Genomic DNA, 17,350 nt, shown 5'->3' with positions numbered 1-17,350 from the left:
ACCTGGATTTGTGCTGGAAATGGCCCAACTTGATTATCATACACATTGTAAGGAGAGTGATCACTTTAGTAAAGCTATTACCAGCAGGAGGGTGGAGTGGGGGGAGGTATTTTTTCATGCTTTGTGTGTATAAAAAGATCTTCTACACTTTCCACAGTATGCATCCGATGAAGTGAGCTGTAGCTCACGAAAGCTTATGCTCAAATAAATTGGTTAGTCTCTAAAGTGCCACAAGTACTCCTTTTCTCTTTGCGAATACAGACTAACACGGCTGTTACTCTGAAACTTGAAAAAACATTTGTTTGAACACTTTTTGCCAACTATTCTTGCAAGTATCAGTAAAGTAGCTTAAATTAATCTGCTCTACCTACACAGCTAAAGCACTGGAATAGACAATTTGTTGCCCTTTGCTTGGCTATTGCGTAAATGGCCCAAATCCCCACTCCAGCAAAGAGAGCTGTATAGCGTTGGTGAGAGGGGAAACAGTTCCTACTCCTGTACCGAGCTCATTGCAGGATCAAGGCTTCAGTGGGTATCACCTAAGATTATTATAAATTATGAAAGAGAAAAGAAAATCTCTACAGTTTGCTTTGTGCCTCTGTCAGCACCTGAACACTCTTTAGATTTCAAGCAGCCCGCATGCTTTAATTCCAGGTAGCTGTGTTTTGAAAAGTAGTATTTCAAAATACAATTATCTGGCAAACTGAAGCAAAAACACGCAGGACGCCTGTTGTCAACATGAGAGTGAGGGATCTCTTTCCTTCAAAGGGGTGGGGCGTGACTTCAGCCTTGACACCTCGAAATCAAACTCTCTGCTCACCCTCCTCCAGGAGCTCAGGAAAACCTTTACCCCAGTTCTGCAACGCTGAGGCACATCCCACGCCCAGAATACCGGAGTATACAGAATAAATAGCTGGCCGCCGCCACCGCCGCCCACACATATGCACCCTTGTTATTGGCAGGCAGAGTTTTCCTTCCCAAAAGGCAGAGGGGCCCTTTCAGCTGCAGCCAGAGCCGCAGGATTCCCCCTTAGCTCCCAATGCCTGCAGCCAACTCTTTCTCCAAACCCGCGGCCCGCCTCAGCCAGCACCTACGGGAGCAGCACTGGCGAGCCCTGGCCAAGGCAGCCCGCCCAGCGGGCCAGTACCACGCCGTGCAGTGCAAGCCCACGGGGCCCGCGCGAGCCGCTTACCTCCCCCGGCGCCAGTCACCAGCACCACCCGCCCGTCGAAGCTCAGCCCAGCCGACATGCTGCCCGGACGCGCTCCAAGCGGAAACGGCAAGTGCTGGGAGGCAACCGCGGCAGCGGCCAGGCAGAGGGCGAGAGCAGCGCGCCTGCGTCAGGCCGCCCCGCGGGTCTCTGGGAAATGTAGTGAATTGACTCAAGCAGCTGCGCAGCGCGCCGGGCGCCATGGAAGGGCCGACTTTCCCTTTCCCTGGTGGGTGGTTTGGAAGAGGGGTGTGAGTATCTGGGGAGGAGGGGCTCTGCCCGTTTTGGGGGTATCAGGGTTCACTCTGAACTCTCGGGTAATTATTTCTTCCAGCTTAGGTTAAAAACTTCCCCGAGGCACAGATTCTTCCTTGTCCTTGGAGGGCATTGCTGCCACCACCAATTGAGCAGGGCCGGCTCTCGGCACCAGCAAAACAAGCAAGTGCTGGGGGGGGGGCACAGTTATAGGGGCGCCATTCTGGCGCCGGCCCTGCTGCCCCTAGAAATGTGCCCCTGCTCCACCTCCGCCTGCTCCCGGAGTGCGCCGCCGTTCAGCTTCTTTCTCCTCCCTCCCAGGCTTGCTGTCCGCCAAACAGCTGTTTCGCATGGCAAGCCTTGGGGGGGGGCGGGGTAGGGAAAAGCGGAGCGGCAGCGCACTCGGGGGAGGCGGCGGTGGTGGAGCGGAGGCGAGGAGTGGTTCCTTTACCCGCCCCCCCCCCACTCATCTCCACTGCGCCTGCTCCGCGCTGCCTCTCCCTCGCCTGAAAGGGAGGGGGGAGAAGTGGAGCGGCGGCGTGTTCAGGGGAGCAAGCAGAGCGGAGGTGAGCTAGGGTGAGAGGTTGCGGGGGCGAGCCATAGGAAGCAATGGGGGGGGGAATGTGGCACGCCCGGGGGGGGGAGGCAGGGCCAGGGATTTGGGAAAGGGGTTCGGAAGAGGCAGAGTTGGGGCAGAGCCGGGGGGGGGAGGCACGAAAAAAAAGCAGGGGCAGCCAAAATTTTTTTTGTTTGGGGCAGCAAAAATCCTAGAGCTGGCCCTGCAAGTGAGATAGACAAAGGTTCAGGAAAAAGACCACTTGGAGTTCCTGTTTCCCCAAAATATCCCCCCAAGCCTCTTCACCCCCTTTCCTGGGGAGGCTTGAGAATAATATATAATATATTAACCAAATAGGTAAACAAGGTGAGCACAGACCAGACCCTTGGGTTTTTCAGACACTAAAAACCAATCAGGTTCTTAAAAACAGAACTTTATTATAAAGAAAAAAGTAAAAGAAGCACCTCTGTAAAATCAGGATGGAAGGTCATTTTATAGGGTAATAAGATTTAAAACACAGAGGATTCCCCTCTAGGCAAAACTTTAAAATTACAAAAAACAGGACTAAACCTTCCTCTTAGCATAGTGAAAATTCACAAGCTAAAACAAAAGATAATAGTAAGGAAATGCGTTATATTACTTACAATTTGTAATTTTAGATGCTTATTTCAGGTAGGGTTTTAGGAGATGTGTTTTTCCTGCCCTGGTCTCTCTATGTCCTAGAGAGAACAACAAAGAGAGCACAAAACAAAACCTCCCCCCACAGATTTGAAAGGATCTTCTTCCCTTATTGGTCCTTTTGGTCAGTTGCCAATCAGGTTATTTGAGCTTTTTCACCCCTTACAGGTAAAGGAGAGATTTTATGCTACCCTTAGCTGTATGTTTATGACAGGGGAATGGGGAAGCAACACTTCTCTCCTGTTCTAGTTACTGAATAGGTGTCACTGGTACTGGAGGAGGCAGAGAGGAGCGGGGGGGGCACCTCAGGGGAAGAGATGGAGCATGGGCGCGAGAAGAGGTGGAGTGGGTGCAGGGGTGGGGCTTTAGGGGGAGGAGGCTGAGCGGGAGGGGGGGACATGGGGCAAAGTGCAAGGGGATGGAGCCATGGTCTGGGTGCTGATGCCCCGCCTTCTAGGGAGCTTCCAGCGCTCCCACCCAGCGCATCCCTCAACATAAGAGTCACATGCCATCTATGACTGTGGCTTGTGGGTGCTGAGCACCCCTATCTTTTTCAGTGGGTGCTTGACAGAGTGGATTTGATTGAAATCAAATTGATTTAAATCACTAATCAGGAAGACTCAAGTTAATCATGGATTTCTACATAAAAGTGCATTCTTGTTGGTTGTTATAACCTTAAATAAATATTCTTCACAATTCAGAGATAGATGTAGGTTTCATTTTTAGAAGATACACACTATACATTTTTAAAGTGATTTATTTTGAAAACTTTTCAGATTAGTTTTACAGCTATATCAGAAAACGGATGATTGTTTTGTTATTTCATTTACCAAAGGTAACTGAAGCAGATATGTATGAAGTCATTGGGAGGTGAACTATCTCCAATTCAACAGGTTAATCATTAATATTTGGAGGATTTTCTTGCCAGCCTGTATTAGGAGGAGATCATCACCCCACACACACACACAAACACATTGTTTTATTTAACTAAAACAACGTTATGTATTCTGGATTTTTTTCTTCAACAGAAAACATATAATATTTTAACAAAACAAGCATATGAATTTTTGAATTTAGTTAAACATTCAAGTTTTTTTAAAATCAGGTTTTTTGTTAAAATTGTTTTTAACTAAAAAAGTTAAACGAAATATATTTTTGAAAAACAAAAATTAAAATCGACTATGTCAGCCAGGTCTACATGAGATACTTAAAATATTGGCTTCTGCAGCTAAATCGATCATCTTCACTTTCATTTTTGCTCATAATCTGGTAAAGAAAAACACGCTTTCCTGCTTTTTCAGGTCCCAAACAATTTCTCAATTTGGAATGAATTAGTCCAAAGGAAGAAAATATTCTTTCTACACTGGCAGAAGAAGCAACTGGTGTTAAAAGTGAGATTATCACTTCAACAGTCTCTGAATCCAAGTGCTAAGTGACTTCCACCAGTTCACTGGTGTGACTTTCTTTAAATCATCATCAGCAAACATATATTTCTTGAATGGTTCTTATTCCCAAACTGGGTCTCTTTTATGGCCTGCTGCCATTATAGGTTTTCTAGTGAGACAATGGTATGGTAGATCTCAAATCAATGAACGCTACACTCAGAAAGACCTCAAGACTTCTGGAATATGCTGCTCAAACAGTTTCACTTTTGTTTCTACTGGCTGTCCCTACATTCTCACATTTGTCTACAGACTTCTTCTCCTTGTCCAGATCTATTCCGCCCCCAACAATCTTCTATTCATTGAACTTATTGAAACTTTGCACTTTTAGAGAGAGAGAGAGAGAAGGGATTGACTCTGTGTACACAAATTTGCAAAGGGACAGTAGGGTTGAGGTCTGTTATTTCTCATCTCTATATATTTATTTATTTAAAAATATTTTTGCTGTGAACAAGCATGTTACCTCTGGAGACACAAATCCACAGTTTCAGAACTGAAAAACTAAGCATCTCTGATGGTATCTTCTGAACTGAGCACTGAATCCCATTGGGTAGATAGAAAAATTAACCAAAATAATCTATACAGAAGCCCCTGGAACCCATAAGATTGGGTCCCTAATCCATGAACTACTGGAACTCATTTACAAAACTTTTCTTAAACATTACATGAATATATTGTCTCATACTATAGAATTAGAATTTATAATCCCTATTCCATGATGAGATATCTTTGAGCTATAATGTATCTTATCTAATACTATCTTTAGATAGGTTTTTTCCTCAAAAAGCATTTTATCAAAAAAATCTGATTTTTTTATTTTATTTTTTTTAATAATTGATTTTTATCCACACTGGTGCTTGAGCCCCAGAGCACCCATGGAGTCAGTGCCTGTGGCTGGTGCCAACTGCGGTCGAAGCATTGGAGTGTGCCAGAGCCATTCCTGTGTTCTGGTCACTCTGGCCCTGCCTCTGATTCCCTGAGCTTCCACCTCTTCACCTCTCTCTACCTCAGAGAGTCCCTGGAAAGCGCTCTGAGATCTACAGCCACGAGGAGCTGTGTGAAGCATCCCAGCAAGCTTCTGACAGCAGAGCTGCTGAGTGGTAAGGACAGCGGCGGTCTGGCTGAAGGGCCCACATGCTTGCAAAGTTCCTGGAGCTGAAAGACTATAGAGACGGCAGGAGGACACCACCACATCTTGAAATGATGTTATCCCCTTAACATGTAGCACCGGAAAGGGCCGCTGTGTGCCAATGCAAAGCTGTCTCAGGAGAGGACAATCTCCATGTGAATCAGGATACTTATATGAGGGAGGTGTACACACGGTCCACAAGGGTCCTCATTCCTCTCCTGCTTTTATGAGACAAAATTCAGAAACGTGAACTGCGTTTTGTGTACGGGCCTTTGGCCCTCTCCTAAGCCTTACACACTCTCACACACCTTTTTTTGTCTGTAACTAAGAAAATATACTGTTTCTGGCATGTTGGATTTGCTTTCTTGTTTTATGTCACTGTTGCTGCTCATTATTTACATTGCATAGAACCAGGATTGGAGCACCCTTATACTAGAGACTGTACACACATAATCATTTGCCCCAAAGCGATTACAAATGACTGGCTGTCATTGTTTTGATCCTTTCCCTTGACAGTCCTTGCTAGTTGCAGGCACTTCTCTAGGTTTAGAACTGTTTCTCTCAATCTTTCTGTAACCTGGAATCATGAGTTCCACAAACATCTGTCTCTAATTAGGAAATATTTGTCTACAAAGGTACGTGTAGGTGCTAGAGTTCTAAACTTCATAACTTAAGTAGCTATTCCTTCTTCAGATTCCTGGTTATGGGTAAAAATCAGTCTCTCTGGTTACAGTATCATTGTGTCTAGGGGTCACAGTACTCAGACACCTTTATCAGCTGTGGCAGAGTTTGGGGCATTATTCCTAGTGCCAGTGTCTCACTCATTACTCATCCTTTTCTTCCTTGGTAAGATGGTAAAATAGCTTTATCTTCATTTTCTCATCTTTATCCGCTCAGTTGTATTTATAGACACAGTTCTTTTTTCCACTGCTTCCATCCTTGTGCAATGGGCCACGGACCGGCCCCTGGCCCGGAGTGGTGGTGGTGGTGGTGGTGGTGGGGGGGGGGGCGGCCTGCCCTCAGCCTGGAGCAGCAGCAGTGGTGGCAGGGCCCCAGGCTGCTCCCACCCCCAGGAGCAGCAGCATCTTCTGGAGCGCACACACACCCTCAGCACCTAAGATTTAGTTAGGGGTATTTTTAGGAAAAGCCAAGGACAGGTCACTGCCATGACTTTTTGTTCATTGCATGTGACCTATCCATGAATTTTACTAAAAATACCCGTGACTAAAGTGTAGCCTTACTTATAATAAACCGGGTCATTAATATCATTGTGGAATGTATGTATTAACACGATAAGGGGAATTAGGGATACTTACTGATATTATGTTTTAAGATCTGTAACCTGTTTTTCTTTTTGTTAGGTTTTCCTCCTGACAGGACAGGAGGTAGTTATCTCCGTGTCTCCTACTGTAAATTAAGCAGGGTTAGCCAAAGACAGTGGGGACTATCTTTGCGTAGTGAGGCAACAGGAAAAGCATATTAATGAATACCAACATAGACAGCATGGTATCTGCACCCAGAAGAACACACAACAGGGGAGTGGAACTTTGTTAGATGTGTGCTTCAAAGAGTACATTGCAAAGATATGTACTGGACTGTAAGAAGATGGGGAAAAGACATGATTATCTTTTTATGGAGGAACCCTCTTGTGCGGCATAGGGGAAACATGAAAACGTGAATCCTGGTATGACTGAAAACTAGTAAGGACTACAGGAAAAGTTATAGATAAGATTATTTGATAGTTAAGTTTTAGTCTTGTAGAAGTGCTTTTTTTGTTGTTGTATAATCATATCTGTAACCATTTGTAACCATATCTGTTTCTAGTATCTTTGCTTAGTGTCACTTTAATCTGCTCTTTATTAATAAACGTATTCTTGGTTTTATTATTAGTTCTTCTCAGTGCTGTAACAGTAAAGTGTGAATCCTCAACTGAACTAGCAGGGTGGTGTGTATACCATCTCTTTGGAGACAGCAGACTTGATATTTTCTGAGTGTCCAGTGACAGGGTGGACTCTGCAGAGGAATGCTCTCCCACGGGGGCTTGGGGACTTGGGTGGATAAAATGTTACTTGGAAGGCAAAGTAAAAGCTGGCAGAGCTTCTGAGGAGATTGATTGGTTAACAGACTGGGGTGATAGGGAGGTGTCACCTAGTTTAGCTCAAGCAAGGGAGAGGAGTAACAAGGTCTCTCATAGTTCTAGGCCCCTGAGAAAGCATTAGAGGAACATTGGACTCTATATATTTTGTTGAGCTCTGTTACCCTGGAAGAGAGAGATTGGTGACCCAGCTTGAGGACTGCATCGCTACCTATTGAAAGATGGACTATCATAGTGCTGGAGTGATTGACGGAGAGGGACACAAAGGAGGGGGACACCTGGGACCCAATGACCTAAGCAGTAGGCAGCACCCCCAGTAAGCCCAGCCTCTGTCATAATTTGGTGGAGAATGTGGGCAGTGTTCTAGACCTGCTGTAAGGCCTCGAAGGAAGAAAGTGAGTGGTGAGAACACACACACAAGGGCAAAGAGAAAGAAAAGGTGATAGATATGGAAACATTATTCAAGTGGCTGATACACAGCTACCAACAACATGTGGCCCAGCAGCAGCAGAACTAGAAGTGCCAACAAATGGCCAGCCAGCAACAACAGCAAGCAGTGCAACAACCACAGCAGCAGCTCATTTGGGAGTTGGCAGTGCAGTAGCAAGAACAGCAATAGCGCCTGGTCCAGCACATGGTGACCCTCTTTACAATTCCAGGGGGCAAACACGAACCCTGCAGCAGGGCTTCTCATTGCTACTCCAGGTCCAATTCTTCTGATAAAACTTAAAGTTGAGGCCTGAAGCTGACCTGGAAGCATCATCTTTGAGCAGACTACTACTACAGCTTTGCTAGCCAAGCACTGGGCTATTCTGTTGGTACCCTCCCTGACAGGGCCGGCTCAAGCTGCATATCAGGGCCTTTATGCCAGGGCCACAGAAGATTATGCTATGAATCTTATCAGAATGCTTGGTACTGGAGGTCCAGAGGCCTGAGGTGAAAGCAGAGTCAATGGTTTTTGGCTGTGATGTCAAAGACCCATGCATAGTCTTGTGCAGCTAGGGCATCGAGGCTCAGATACACAACTTGAACCAAGCCCAATCTGATAGGATGCCAACAAAATAGCCCAGTGCTCAGGTGGCCACCATGCTGCAATGGTGGTCCACTTGAAGGTGATGAGGAAGGTTGTTGTACCAATAAAATAAAAACCAGCAGGATCTTATTAAAGGGGAAAAGGCAAAATACCACATTTATTGTGAATACAGAAAGAATCATAGTAAGCAGTTAGTTCTAGTTATAACATTCCATTCAATCTCATATTTATTCACACATTCATTCATACAAACACACACACACACACAGGTTCTGCAAGGTTGTTATCATAGTTACCAGCCTTAGAGTTGCTCATGCCAAGCCACTGGCCAGGTGGCCTGGACATGAGGAGGGAGCAGGGCCTTGTCAGATGCTCATCTGATGCTCCTGGAAGTTGGTTTGCAGAATCAGACCCCAAAGTTCTCACTTTTTAGAGTCTATTTTTATAGGAATTTCTTCCTATGCCAGTCTATGGGAATTGCTTCATCATGCTGTTGCTGAATCAATCAGCAGATAGCACATTCCTGACGGCTCCAAGATGTTATCTTGTTCTTTGGTTCTCCCATTCTTGAGGCTGTTGGGTGGATTCCAGTCTGCCCTCCGGGGGGTCCTCTGGTTATTTCCACTTGACGCCTTCTTCAGCCGATGGACACTGGATTCTTAGGCTGGCACCTCCCTGATCATTCAGTTATTATCCACACCAAGCATCCATCCACATACATCCTCTATCTCTATTTTAATCACAATTGTTAATACAACAAAAGGGTGGGGAGTCTCTGGGTGCTGTTTCTGTTGTTAGAGTATTGCTTTGAGTCTCTCTCTCTGTGAATTGCTTTGAGAACAGACTCTGTCTTAGAATGTACTAACACAATTAGCAGCTTGCAAGTGTCACACATAGAGGGAGAGAAACAGTACCAAAAACCAAAAGACCTCTTAATTAGTAATACCCTGGAATTTAAACTCTGGGGAATCAAACTCATTTGTGATTTTAATACAGAACTTCTTTAATATGATCCAACAAGGTCCAGGTCCTCTTCAAGCCCAATCACGGCCAAAATCCATTAGGAGAGATGTTGGACCTCGAGCAGTGGCCCAGAACTTTAAGAAACATTTTTGGCAATGGCTCCAACACAAAAAAGTGAACTGGGGAGCAGCTGGCTGAGCAAATCATACCGGAACAGTTTACGCAGATCTACCTGGTGGAGGACGGGAGTGGTGTTGCGACATAGATCAGAGATGTTGGCTGACGACATGAAACTGACAGAGAATAAAATGGAAGCAGAAGGCCCCGTGTCTAGAACTCTGAGGCCTGCAGCCACTCGTCCCAGCGGACTGCTGCCTACAGATCTACGAGCCACATGAGTACAATGGCCTCTGGGAAACCATATACCTAGCTCAGCTCTACAGATTACCAGTGGCTATGGCAAGATCATAGAGACCTGGCCTCACAGGGCCAGGGAAAAGCGCAGTCCCAAAGGTGAGCTCTCCTCAGATACACAATGTCCCCCTTGAAAGCAGGGGTGCGGGGTGGGTTCCTCAATGGGAAGCTGTTTTGCATATGGAGAGTGGGGTCATTTCCACTGTGACTTCCCCTTCATAGATTGCAATTATGGGCAGGCTTAAACATCTGACACCAGGGCATGCGCGGCAGGTGTCCTAGGCTGGGGGAGGCAGTGCCTCCCCAAACAGTGAGGTGTGGCCCACCCATCCCCCTCCTGCTTCCACTCAGCGTGGCTCCAGTCTCCCGGAGTGGGCTGGGCTGGGGCTGCGCTGCCTGCCTTCCCCGTGTTCTGGGGCTGCGCAGCCCGCCCTCCTGGTGCTCCGGGACTAGGGGCACTAGTCTGGGGCAGGAGTCTCGCCTCTGTAGTGGGGAGGGCCTCTCAGCTTCAGCAGGGGTGCAGAAGGGGCAGGGCTGTGGGCTAACCTCCCCCAGCTGGTGGTTCACACGCTGGCCATGCACTAGGGCTTGGAAAAGAGGCCCAGCAAAGCTGTTAGGCTGGGGTATGGATTAACAGGGTAGAAGTGCCAGGTCAAGTAGACTCAGACTGCAGCCAAATGTTGATTAGGTAATAGCTATCAGGCCCTCACGACATTCATGGGGACACCATCTATCTCCAATGCATACATGGGGATATACGTCTGAATATATGAGGGAGATGCAGCTAACCGTGGGAAACTGCACAGAGATGGTAATAGAAGGTTTGGCTCCCACTCTACCTCACCCAGTAATTCTGGGCTGTGATCGGAAGTATTTCAGGAAAGTCATAAAACCATGGAGTGATGGCCCCTTTGAAGGAGCTCACCTTCCCTTCTGCATGTGGGCCATTGTAAACCTGGTTCTTGAAAATACCCTTTATGATCCTCTAGCCTGACTTCCTGCATAGAATTTCATCCAGTACTTCCTGCAAAAAATGACTGAAAACTGAATTGAGTGACACACTGTGCTATGAAAGGAGAAATGGATTTAGATGGAGACAGTTTTCAGCAGAAGTTTGTCCATTAATATTGGCTGTCATACCACACTAAAAATTTTATGTTTAACTAAATATTGTCAGCTTAGTTGATGTGAAGCAGCTATATTGCTTTATTACAAAATATTGAAATAAAATTATTAAAGTCCCCTGATGAAATTCAAAGAGCTCAAGAATGCACAGGATACTTTGTAGCAAAACAAAAACAAAACAAAAAAAACAGCATTGCACAGGACTGTGAAGCATTTCTTTCAATGACAGTTTAGTGAGAAATACAGTGTGGTCATTACATCAACTGTATTATATACACCACTGTAACTTGCCTCTGAACATGCTATTTTATGTGTCAAGTCTGTGTAAGTGGCAGCACCTCCAAGTTATTTTTAATACAGTACTACAAAAAACAGTGACCCTGGGTGGTTAGTCCTGCACTAAAGCTAGGCTAGACAATTGTGCATGTCAGATGCACTCCACTATACTTTGACAAGTAACCATTTTGATATCTTTAAGGTTTATTTGGTCAGTGTTTTTAAAAATCCTATTTTTACAAGACAAGTTGACCACCAGCTTATACAGGTCCTTCAGTGGCTTTTGTAGACAGTTTCACTATTTTTCTACGCCGGGGTGGCCAACCTGAGCCTGAGAAGCAGCCAGAATTTACCAATGTACATTGCCAAAGAGCCACAGTAATATGCCAACAGCCCCCCCCTCAGCTCCCCCTGGCTCCCAGCACCTCCGGCCCCCCGGCAGTCCTGCCAATCAGCTCCTTCCACTCCTTTCCCACACCTCCTGATCAGCTGTTTTGTGGCATGCGGGAGGTTCTGGGGAGGAGTGAGTTGGCAGTGCAGTAGCAAGAACAGCAATAGCGCCTGGTCCAGCACATGGTGACCCTCTTTACAATTCCAGGGGGCAAACACGAACCCTGCAGCAGGGCTTCTCAGTGCTACTCCAGGTCCAATTCTTCTGATAAAACTTAAAGTTGAGGCCTGAAGCTGACCTGGAAGCATCATCTTTGAGCAGACTACTACTACAGCCTCCAGGCTCAGGGGAGGGGGCAGGAATGGGTGGAGGCAGGGCCTGTGGCAGAGCCAGGAGTTGAGCAGTGAGCACCCCCCCACACACATTGCAAGGTTCGGGTCTGGAGCTCCAGCCCCGAAGTTGGTACCTATACAAGGAGCCGCATATTAACTTCTGAAGAGCTGCATGTGGCTCCAGAGCCAGGGGTTGGCCACCCCCTATTCTATGCCATTAGGTTTGTATTAACCAAAACTCTGCTTTTTTTTTCCGAAATGGGCATTTACATATACATTGTTAGATGGATATCTGTCTATAAAATATGCCCCCAAACCTCCTCGCCGCAATTCATGCACATGGTAATTGCATGCATAAAGTGGAAACAAGTGACTTTTGGCTTTTTAAAAATCTGCCCCAGATTTATTCCCATCTTATTTGATCGAAGTCTATAAGCACCCACGTGGGGTACAAAAATTTGATAATACAGTAGATGGTGTGACATATGCAATATCCTGGATAAACTTGATTATCTATTTTAATCTGAATTAAGTTTAATACTGTCAGGGTCCATTGTATTAAAATGCAAGTGTTTGTGTTATTGTGAGACTGTATAAGAACGGCCATACTGGGTCAGACCAAAGGTCCATCCAGCCCAGTATCCAACAGTCTACCGACAGTGGCCAATGCTAGGTGCCCCAGAGGGAGTGAACCCAATAGGTAATGATCTAGTGATCTCTCTCCTACCATCCATCTCCACCCTCTGACAAACAGAGGCTAGGGACACCATTTCTTACCCATCCTGGCTAATAGGCATTAATGGACTTAACCTCCATGAATCTGTATGTAATCTCTCTTAGAGAAGGGGTTATGCTAATGTAATTCCTCATGTTATTAGCCCTTTGAAACTTTGCCCTGGGGAGGGGATCTACTGCCTGACTGATCTCCTCTTCTTCAGAGGTTCAGACTGGATTTGCTAGAAACCATCCGACAAAGAAAGGATGTTGGGATAAATAACCTGGTGGTGAACTGACTTAGGGATTTTGCTCTCATGCAGCAAATGGGCATGAGCTAGGACGGGCACCAATCCTTAGGAAAGAGTTGGAAAGACTTTTGGTCTACCCAGCTCCCTGTAAGACTGTGTTTTCCTTCTGAGCAAAGGGTGTGATGAACTTGAAACCACAGGAAAATGCTGGTTGAGGTTTTGAAGGTTCCTGCCAGACCCCATGGAGGAGGTAGATCTCTGGTAAGGTTAGTGGTATGCATGTAGGTTTTTATTGTTTTTAAGGTGTTTTCTCTGTAATCTTTAAGAATAAAATAGGCTTCCTAGAACAAACTACACGACCACCTATAACTGGGACAATTGTACAGTGCTCTGAGGACAGAAGCAAAGCATGTCTGCTTAGTCAGACTGTGCTTTCTGGGGAATAACACAGTCAAGGCAGGGAACTGTTCAACCTAGCAATACCCTGGTCAGAAGGGAGAGAGAGATGGGTCTTCACCCAAGAGAGGTGATGGCTGGGGAGCTGGACGCTTGACAGTGGGTGCCTTTGCTGGGCCACTGAGAGGAAAGACAGGTGCAGTTACCCTGAACTGTAACAAATGGCTCTTCAATCTAGGAGAAAACAGAACAACATTATCCAATCGCTGGAAGTTAAAGCTAAGAAAATGCAGTCTAGAAATACAGGTAATTTATTTTAAAGTGAGTAATTACTCACTGGAACAATTTATCAAGGACTGTGGTGGATTCTCCATCACCGGACATTTTAAAATCAAGATTGGATGCTTTTCTAAAAGATACGTTGTAGTTCAGCCACAGCTATTGCACTTGAAGGAGGAATCAATTCCGGGATATCCTACGGCCTGTGTTCTGCAGGATGTCAAAATAAATGACCACAATGGTCCCTTGTGGTCTTAATCTATTAATTTTAATCTAGGAGTCTGCTTCACAACAGTTGTCTCTCTATCATTTTCAAGATAAAATCAAAACTGCTATTTTCCCCATTCCAACAGAAAAACTGATAGATTATTGACTCGTCAATGACTTCAACATACACACACCTCCTCCTCCTCCTCTCTTTCTTTTATAGTGGTCTCCTGGTATTTTTTCTAGGATGGATGCCACACAAAAATAGAAAGGCAATTATTATATTTGCAAGAAATCCAGTCTTTGTCTATTCGTGCTTTACTTTGTCTGCAGCTAGCAAAGTGATGTTTTGTACATGAGAGAGTCTTAAACTGTGGAGGCATGTGTGTCTGAACTACACCATGTAGTCTTGGTGAAAGGCTCCTTTAGAAGGTTCAAACTGAGCTGTATCACCTCTTATTTATTAGCAGTAGGATTTCATTTTAAAGGATGACTGTATTTTAAATATTGTAAATGCAACATGCCATTTTCCCAGTAGGGGGAGCACTGGGCCACGGAAAAAGTGCCAGTTGGCATTTCTGGAAGACAAAGCAGCCTGGGATTGAAATTCATTCTTGTGTAGAGGCAGCACAAGGCCTATTCACTGGTTAAGTAAAAGGGACACTTGTTTTAAGACGTGCTGCATTTTCTTAGGTTTTATACTGTGGCATTCCTGTAGCTACACAGACATGTTACATGCATTCACTGGAAGCTGCAGTGAAGTGTGCCCTTGAGAACGTATAATAGTAAGGCAGGAGACAGTTGAGTAATAGAAGATCTATTTAAAGCAGGGGTCTTAAACACGCAGCCCGCAGAGTTATTTGCTGTGGCCCGCCAAGCTCCCCACATCCCCCCGGAGTTATTTCCTGGGAGCGCCAAGCTCCCCTCACCTGCACCTCCCCAGTGCACCGTATCCCCATTCCTCTGCCTACCTCCAGGCGCTTCCCACTGCCAAACAGCTGTTTGGCAGTGGTTAGTGCTTTCCAGGAGGGAGGGGGGAGGAGTGGGGAGCCACACGCTCAGGGGAGGAGGCGAAGAAGAGGCAGGGCTGGGGCAGTGATTTGTGGAAGGGGTTGGAATAGGGGCAGGGAGGGGGCGGAGTTGGGGTGTGGACTTTGGGGAAGGGATTGGAATGGGGGCAGGGAAGGGGTGGGAAGAGGCGGGGCAGGGCCTCATGGAAGGGGTGGAGTGGGGGCAGGAGGGCTGGGCTTTTTTACCTTTATATGAAAAAGGTGTCAGTGATGCAGCCCTCGGGCCAATGTACTAGTCCTCATGTGGCCCTTGAGGTGATTTGAGTTTGAGATCCCTGATTTAAAGTGTCATGAGTATAAACATAAAGGTCAAAATCTGAATTTGTCCAGAAAGAATACACCATACTCTTTCACAATGATATATATTAGTCAGTATATATATATATATATATATATATATATTTTTTAAGAAATGGTGCTTTCAAGTATAGGCCATTAAGGTGACATACAACTCAACAAAAGAGGAAAAACTTCCTGAAAGGCAAGGGACGGTTAAGTAGTTGAATATAAAGGGGAAATGTCTCTGGCTCTGCTCTGTTCATACTACATCTTAAAATATAAAGAGTCTACTTCCCGCTTGCTGAGGGGCAGAGCTGTGAGTCAGTTCACAATGGCCGGTACTGAGAAATTAACAGACTGCGTTCTCAGTATTACAATGTAATCTCTGTTGCTGTTTGTACCATCCCATCCTGGACACTATTTTCTTTGTTATTATTTGTGTACACAAGAAATAAACACACACTGTACTCCGTCAGGATGATTGAAAGAAGGCTCCATGAGAAAGCAAGCAAGTATTCTATTCACTCTGGAAAAAGGGGCCTGACTTGACTGACAGCCCTCCCCCATCGCAAACAGGCACACTTAAATGTACAGCCTCCAGAAAAGAGAATCATCACATTGACCCTGTGTTTACATATCTACCCTTTTGGCAAATGTAGCTAAGTGCTATGTAGGTTCTTTCACTCTTATCTCACACCACCTTGTCCTCTGGTTTGGTTTTGTTTGCTGACTGTGTCTGTAAAGTCTGGTAAGCATTCAGGATGTACACCGCTTGGAGAGAAGCACAAATGTTATTAATTGTATGAATACTCAGTGTAGTCAGACCTGCATAGGCTTCTGGAAACACTTAGTTCATGCTAGAAATACTAGCATAGTCATCCCTACAATAACATTACATACATTCATTTGCATACTTCCGCCCATATTCATAACAGAGTATGTATAATGGAGGCAGCGCAGTCCAATGGACATGGCAGTGGGCTAGGATTCAGGATACCTGGGTTCTATTCTTGGTTCTGCCACAGATCTTGTATGCTAACTTGGGCAAGTTGCTTCACCTCTCCGTTCCTCACCCAGACATACTCTTTTGTTGGTCCTGTCTATTTAGATTGTAAACTCTTTGGAGCAGAAAACTTCTCTCACGATGTGTTTGTAGAGTGCCAAGCACAATAGGGTCCTGATCTTGGTTGGGGCCTCCACATGCTTCTCTAGTATATAGAGAATGTATTTTCACCTAATAATTGAATACACAGCTCAAAATATCTTACAGCTTCACCATTTTGGCATACACTATTTCAAGATTAGCAGGGAGATGGATAACTCACATATTTTTGCCCCTTCCTCAGTTAGGTCAGAGATTCTTGGATGTTTCTCCAGGAAACATAGCAGAAAAAATGTTCAGGTGGAAGTATGCCACTTCATATGTTATGCCTTCAAGATGTAGCCTGACTCTGTTAAAAAAAAATGCACACTTAAAGCATCATTCAAAGAAATAGACTACAGTGGGATCGGTCAACAGAGTAAAAATGATTAATCTCAAAGGTCATAGAATCAGTGGAAAGTAACTGCATTGATCTGAAACTGGCTAGTGAGGAAAAAACAAACATTAACCACAATAGAGATTATGTGAGTTGGAAACTTGGATGGAAGAGATGTCAAGCCACAGATCAGTAGCAGGTGCCAAAGTGACCTTTCCATAAATGATTCATACAGGAAGAATAATGGCAGGATTTCCAGGTTGGGCACTCAATTAGAAAAAAGCATAAGGCATTATAAATGGCTGAAGCAGATAATGAAATGATTGTGTCAACTGTATCTCTTATTGAGCTTCACCAGCTCTTGGGGACTCCTGAAAGCAGTGTTTGTCAGAATACGTCTGTGTGCATCCATCATTAAGCTTTTTGTTAGTATAACACCCTCTTTTGTCGAGAAAAACTTTGCACACAAACAAACAGATATCCAAACCCTGCCATTAGAAAGTAGGCAAATGATTTTTGGAAGCTGTGCATCCAAGTAATTTCATTCAGTGCCTAGGCACAGGTGATAGGCACCTTAGAAATACCAAAAATAGCATAGCTTTTAGAAAAAATAGTTTTCATATTGTGCTCCAAAGGAAGCACACCTTGGCATGCCTTCTAAAAATCAATATATTAATAAGGCAACATATTAATTACAAAATTATGTTTTTATTAAGGCTGAGTTATATCACAACTAAGATCCTACAATCTCTCAAAGTATCTTCTAACCCTATCCAA

The 17,350-nt window shown here is 45.0% G+C and overlaps 1 protein-coding gene and 1 long non-coding RNA gene across 4 annotated transcripts in view; one reads left to right on the top strand and one right to left on the bottom strand.

The window, feature by feature from the left end:
• HSD17B4 (hydroxysteroid 17-beta dehydrogenase 4) overlaps positions 1–1,346 on the bottom strand; it is a 124,326-nt gene extending 122,980 nt beyond the window's left edge. Inside the window, exon 1 of one of the 2 annotated variants that reach the window (XM_048850825.2) lies at positions 1,193–1,346. In XM_048850825.2, the coding sequence (XP_048706782.1) occupies positions 1,193–1,250 (58 nt within the window). In that variant the 5' untranslated portion in view covers positions 1,251–1,346. The remainder of the gene's footprint in view (positions 1–1,192) is intronic. The other variant, XM_048850827.2, reaches the window with a different exon arrangement.
• Positions 1,347–1,929: 583 nt separating this feature from the next.
• On the top strand, positions 1,930–7,154 carry LOC142072164 (uncharacterized). Of its 2 annotated transcripts, none has more exons than XR_012668528.1 (2): positions 1,930–2,031; positions 6,632–7,154. It is a non-coding gene; the product is annotated as an uncharacterized LOC142072164 (long non-coding RNA). The 2 variants fall into 2 exon arrangements; XR_012668529.1 differs by having other exon boundaries at positions 4,001–7,154.
• Positions 7,155–17,350: the final 10,196 nt, after the last annotated feature.

Source organism: Caretta caretta, chromosome 5, assembly GCF_965140235.1.
Source record: "Caretta caretta isolate rCarCar2 chromosome 5, rCarCar1.hap1, whole genome shotgun sequence".
NCBI lineage: Eukaryota > Metazoa > Chordata > Testudines > Cheloniidae > Caretta > Caretta caretta.
Note: the sequence above shows the minus strand (reverse complement) of the source record. Positions and strands in the feature narration are given on the sequence as shown.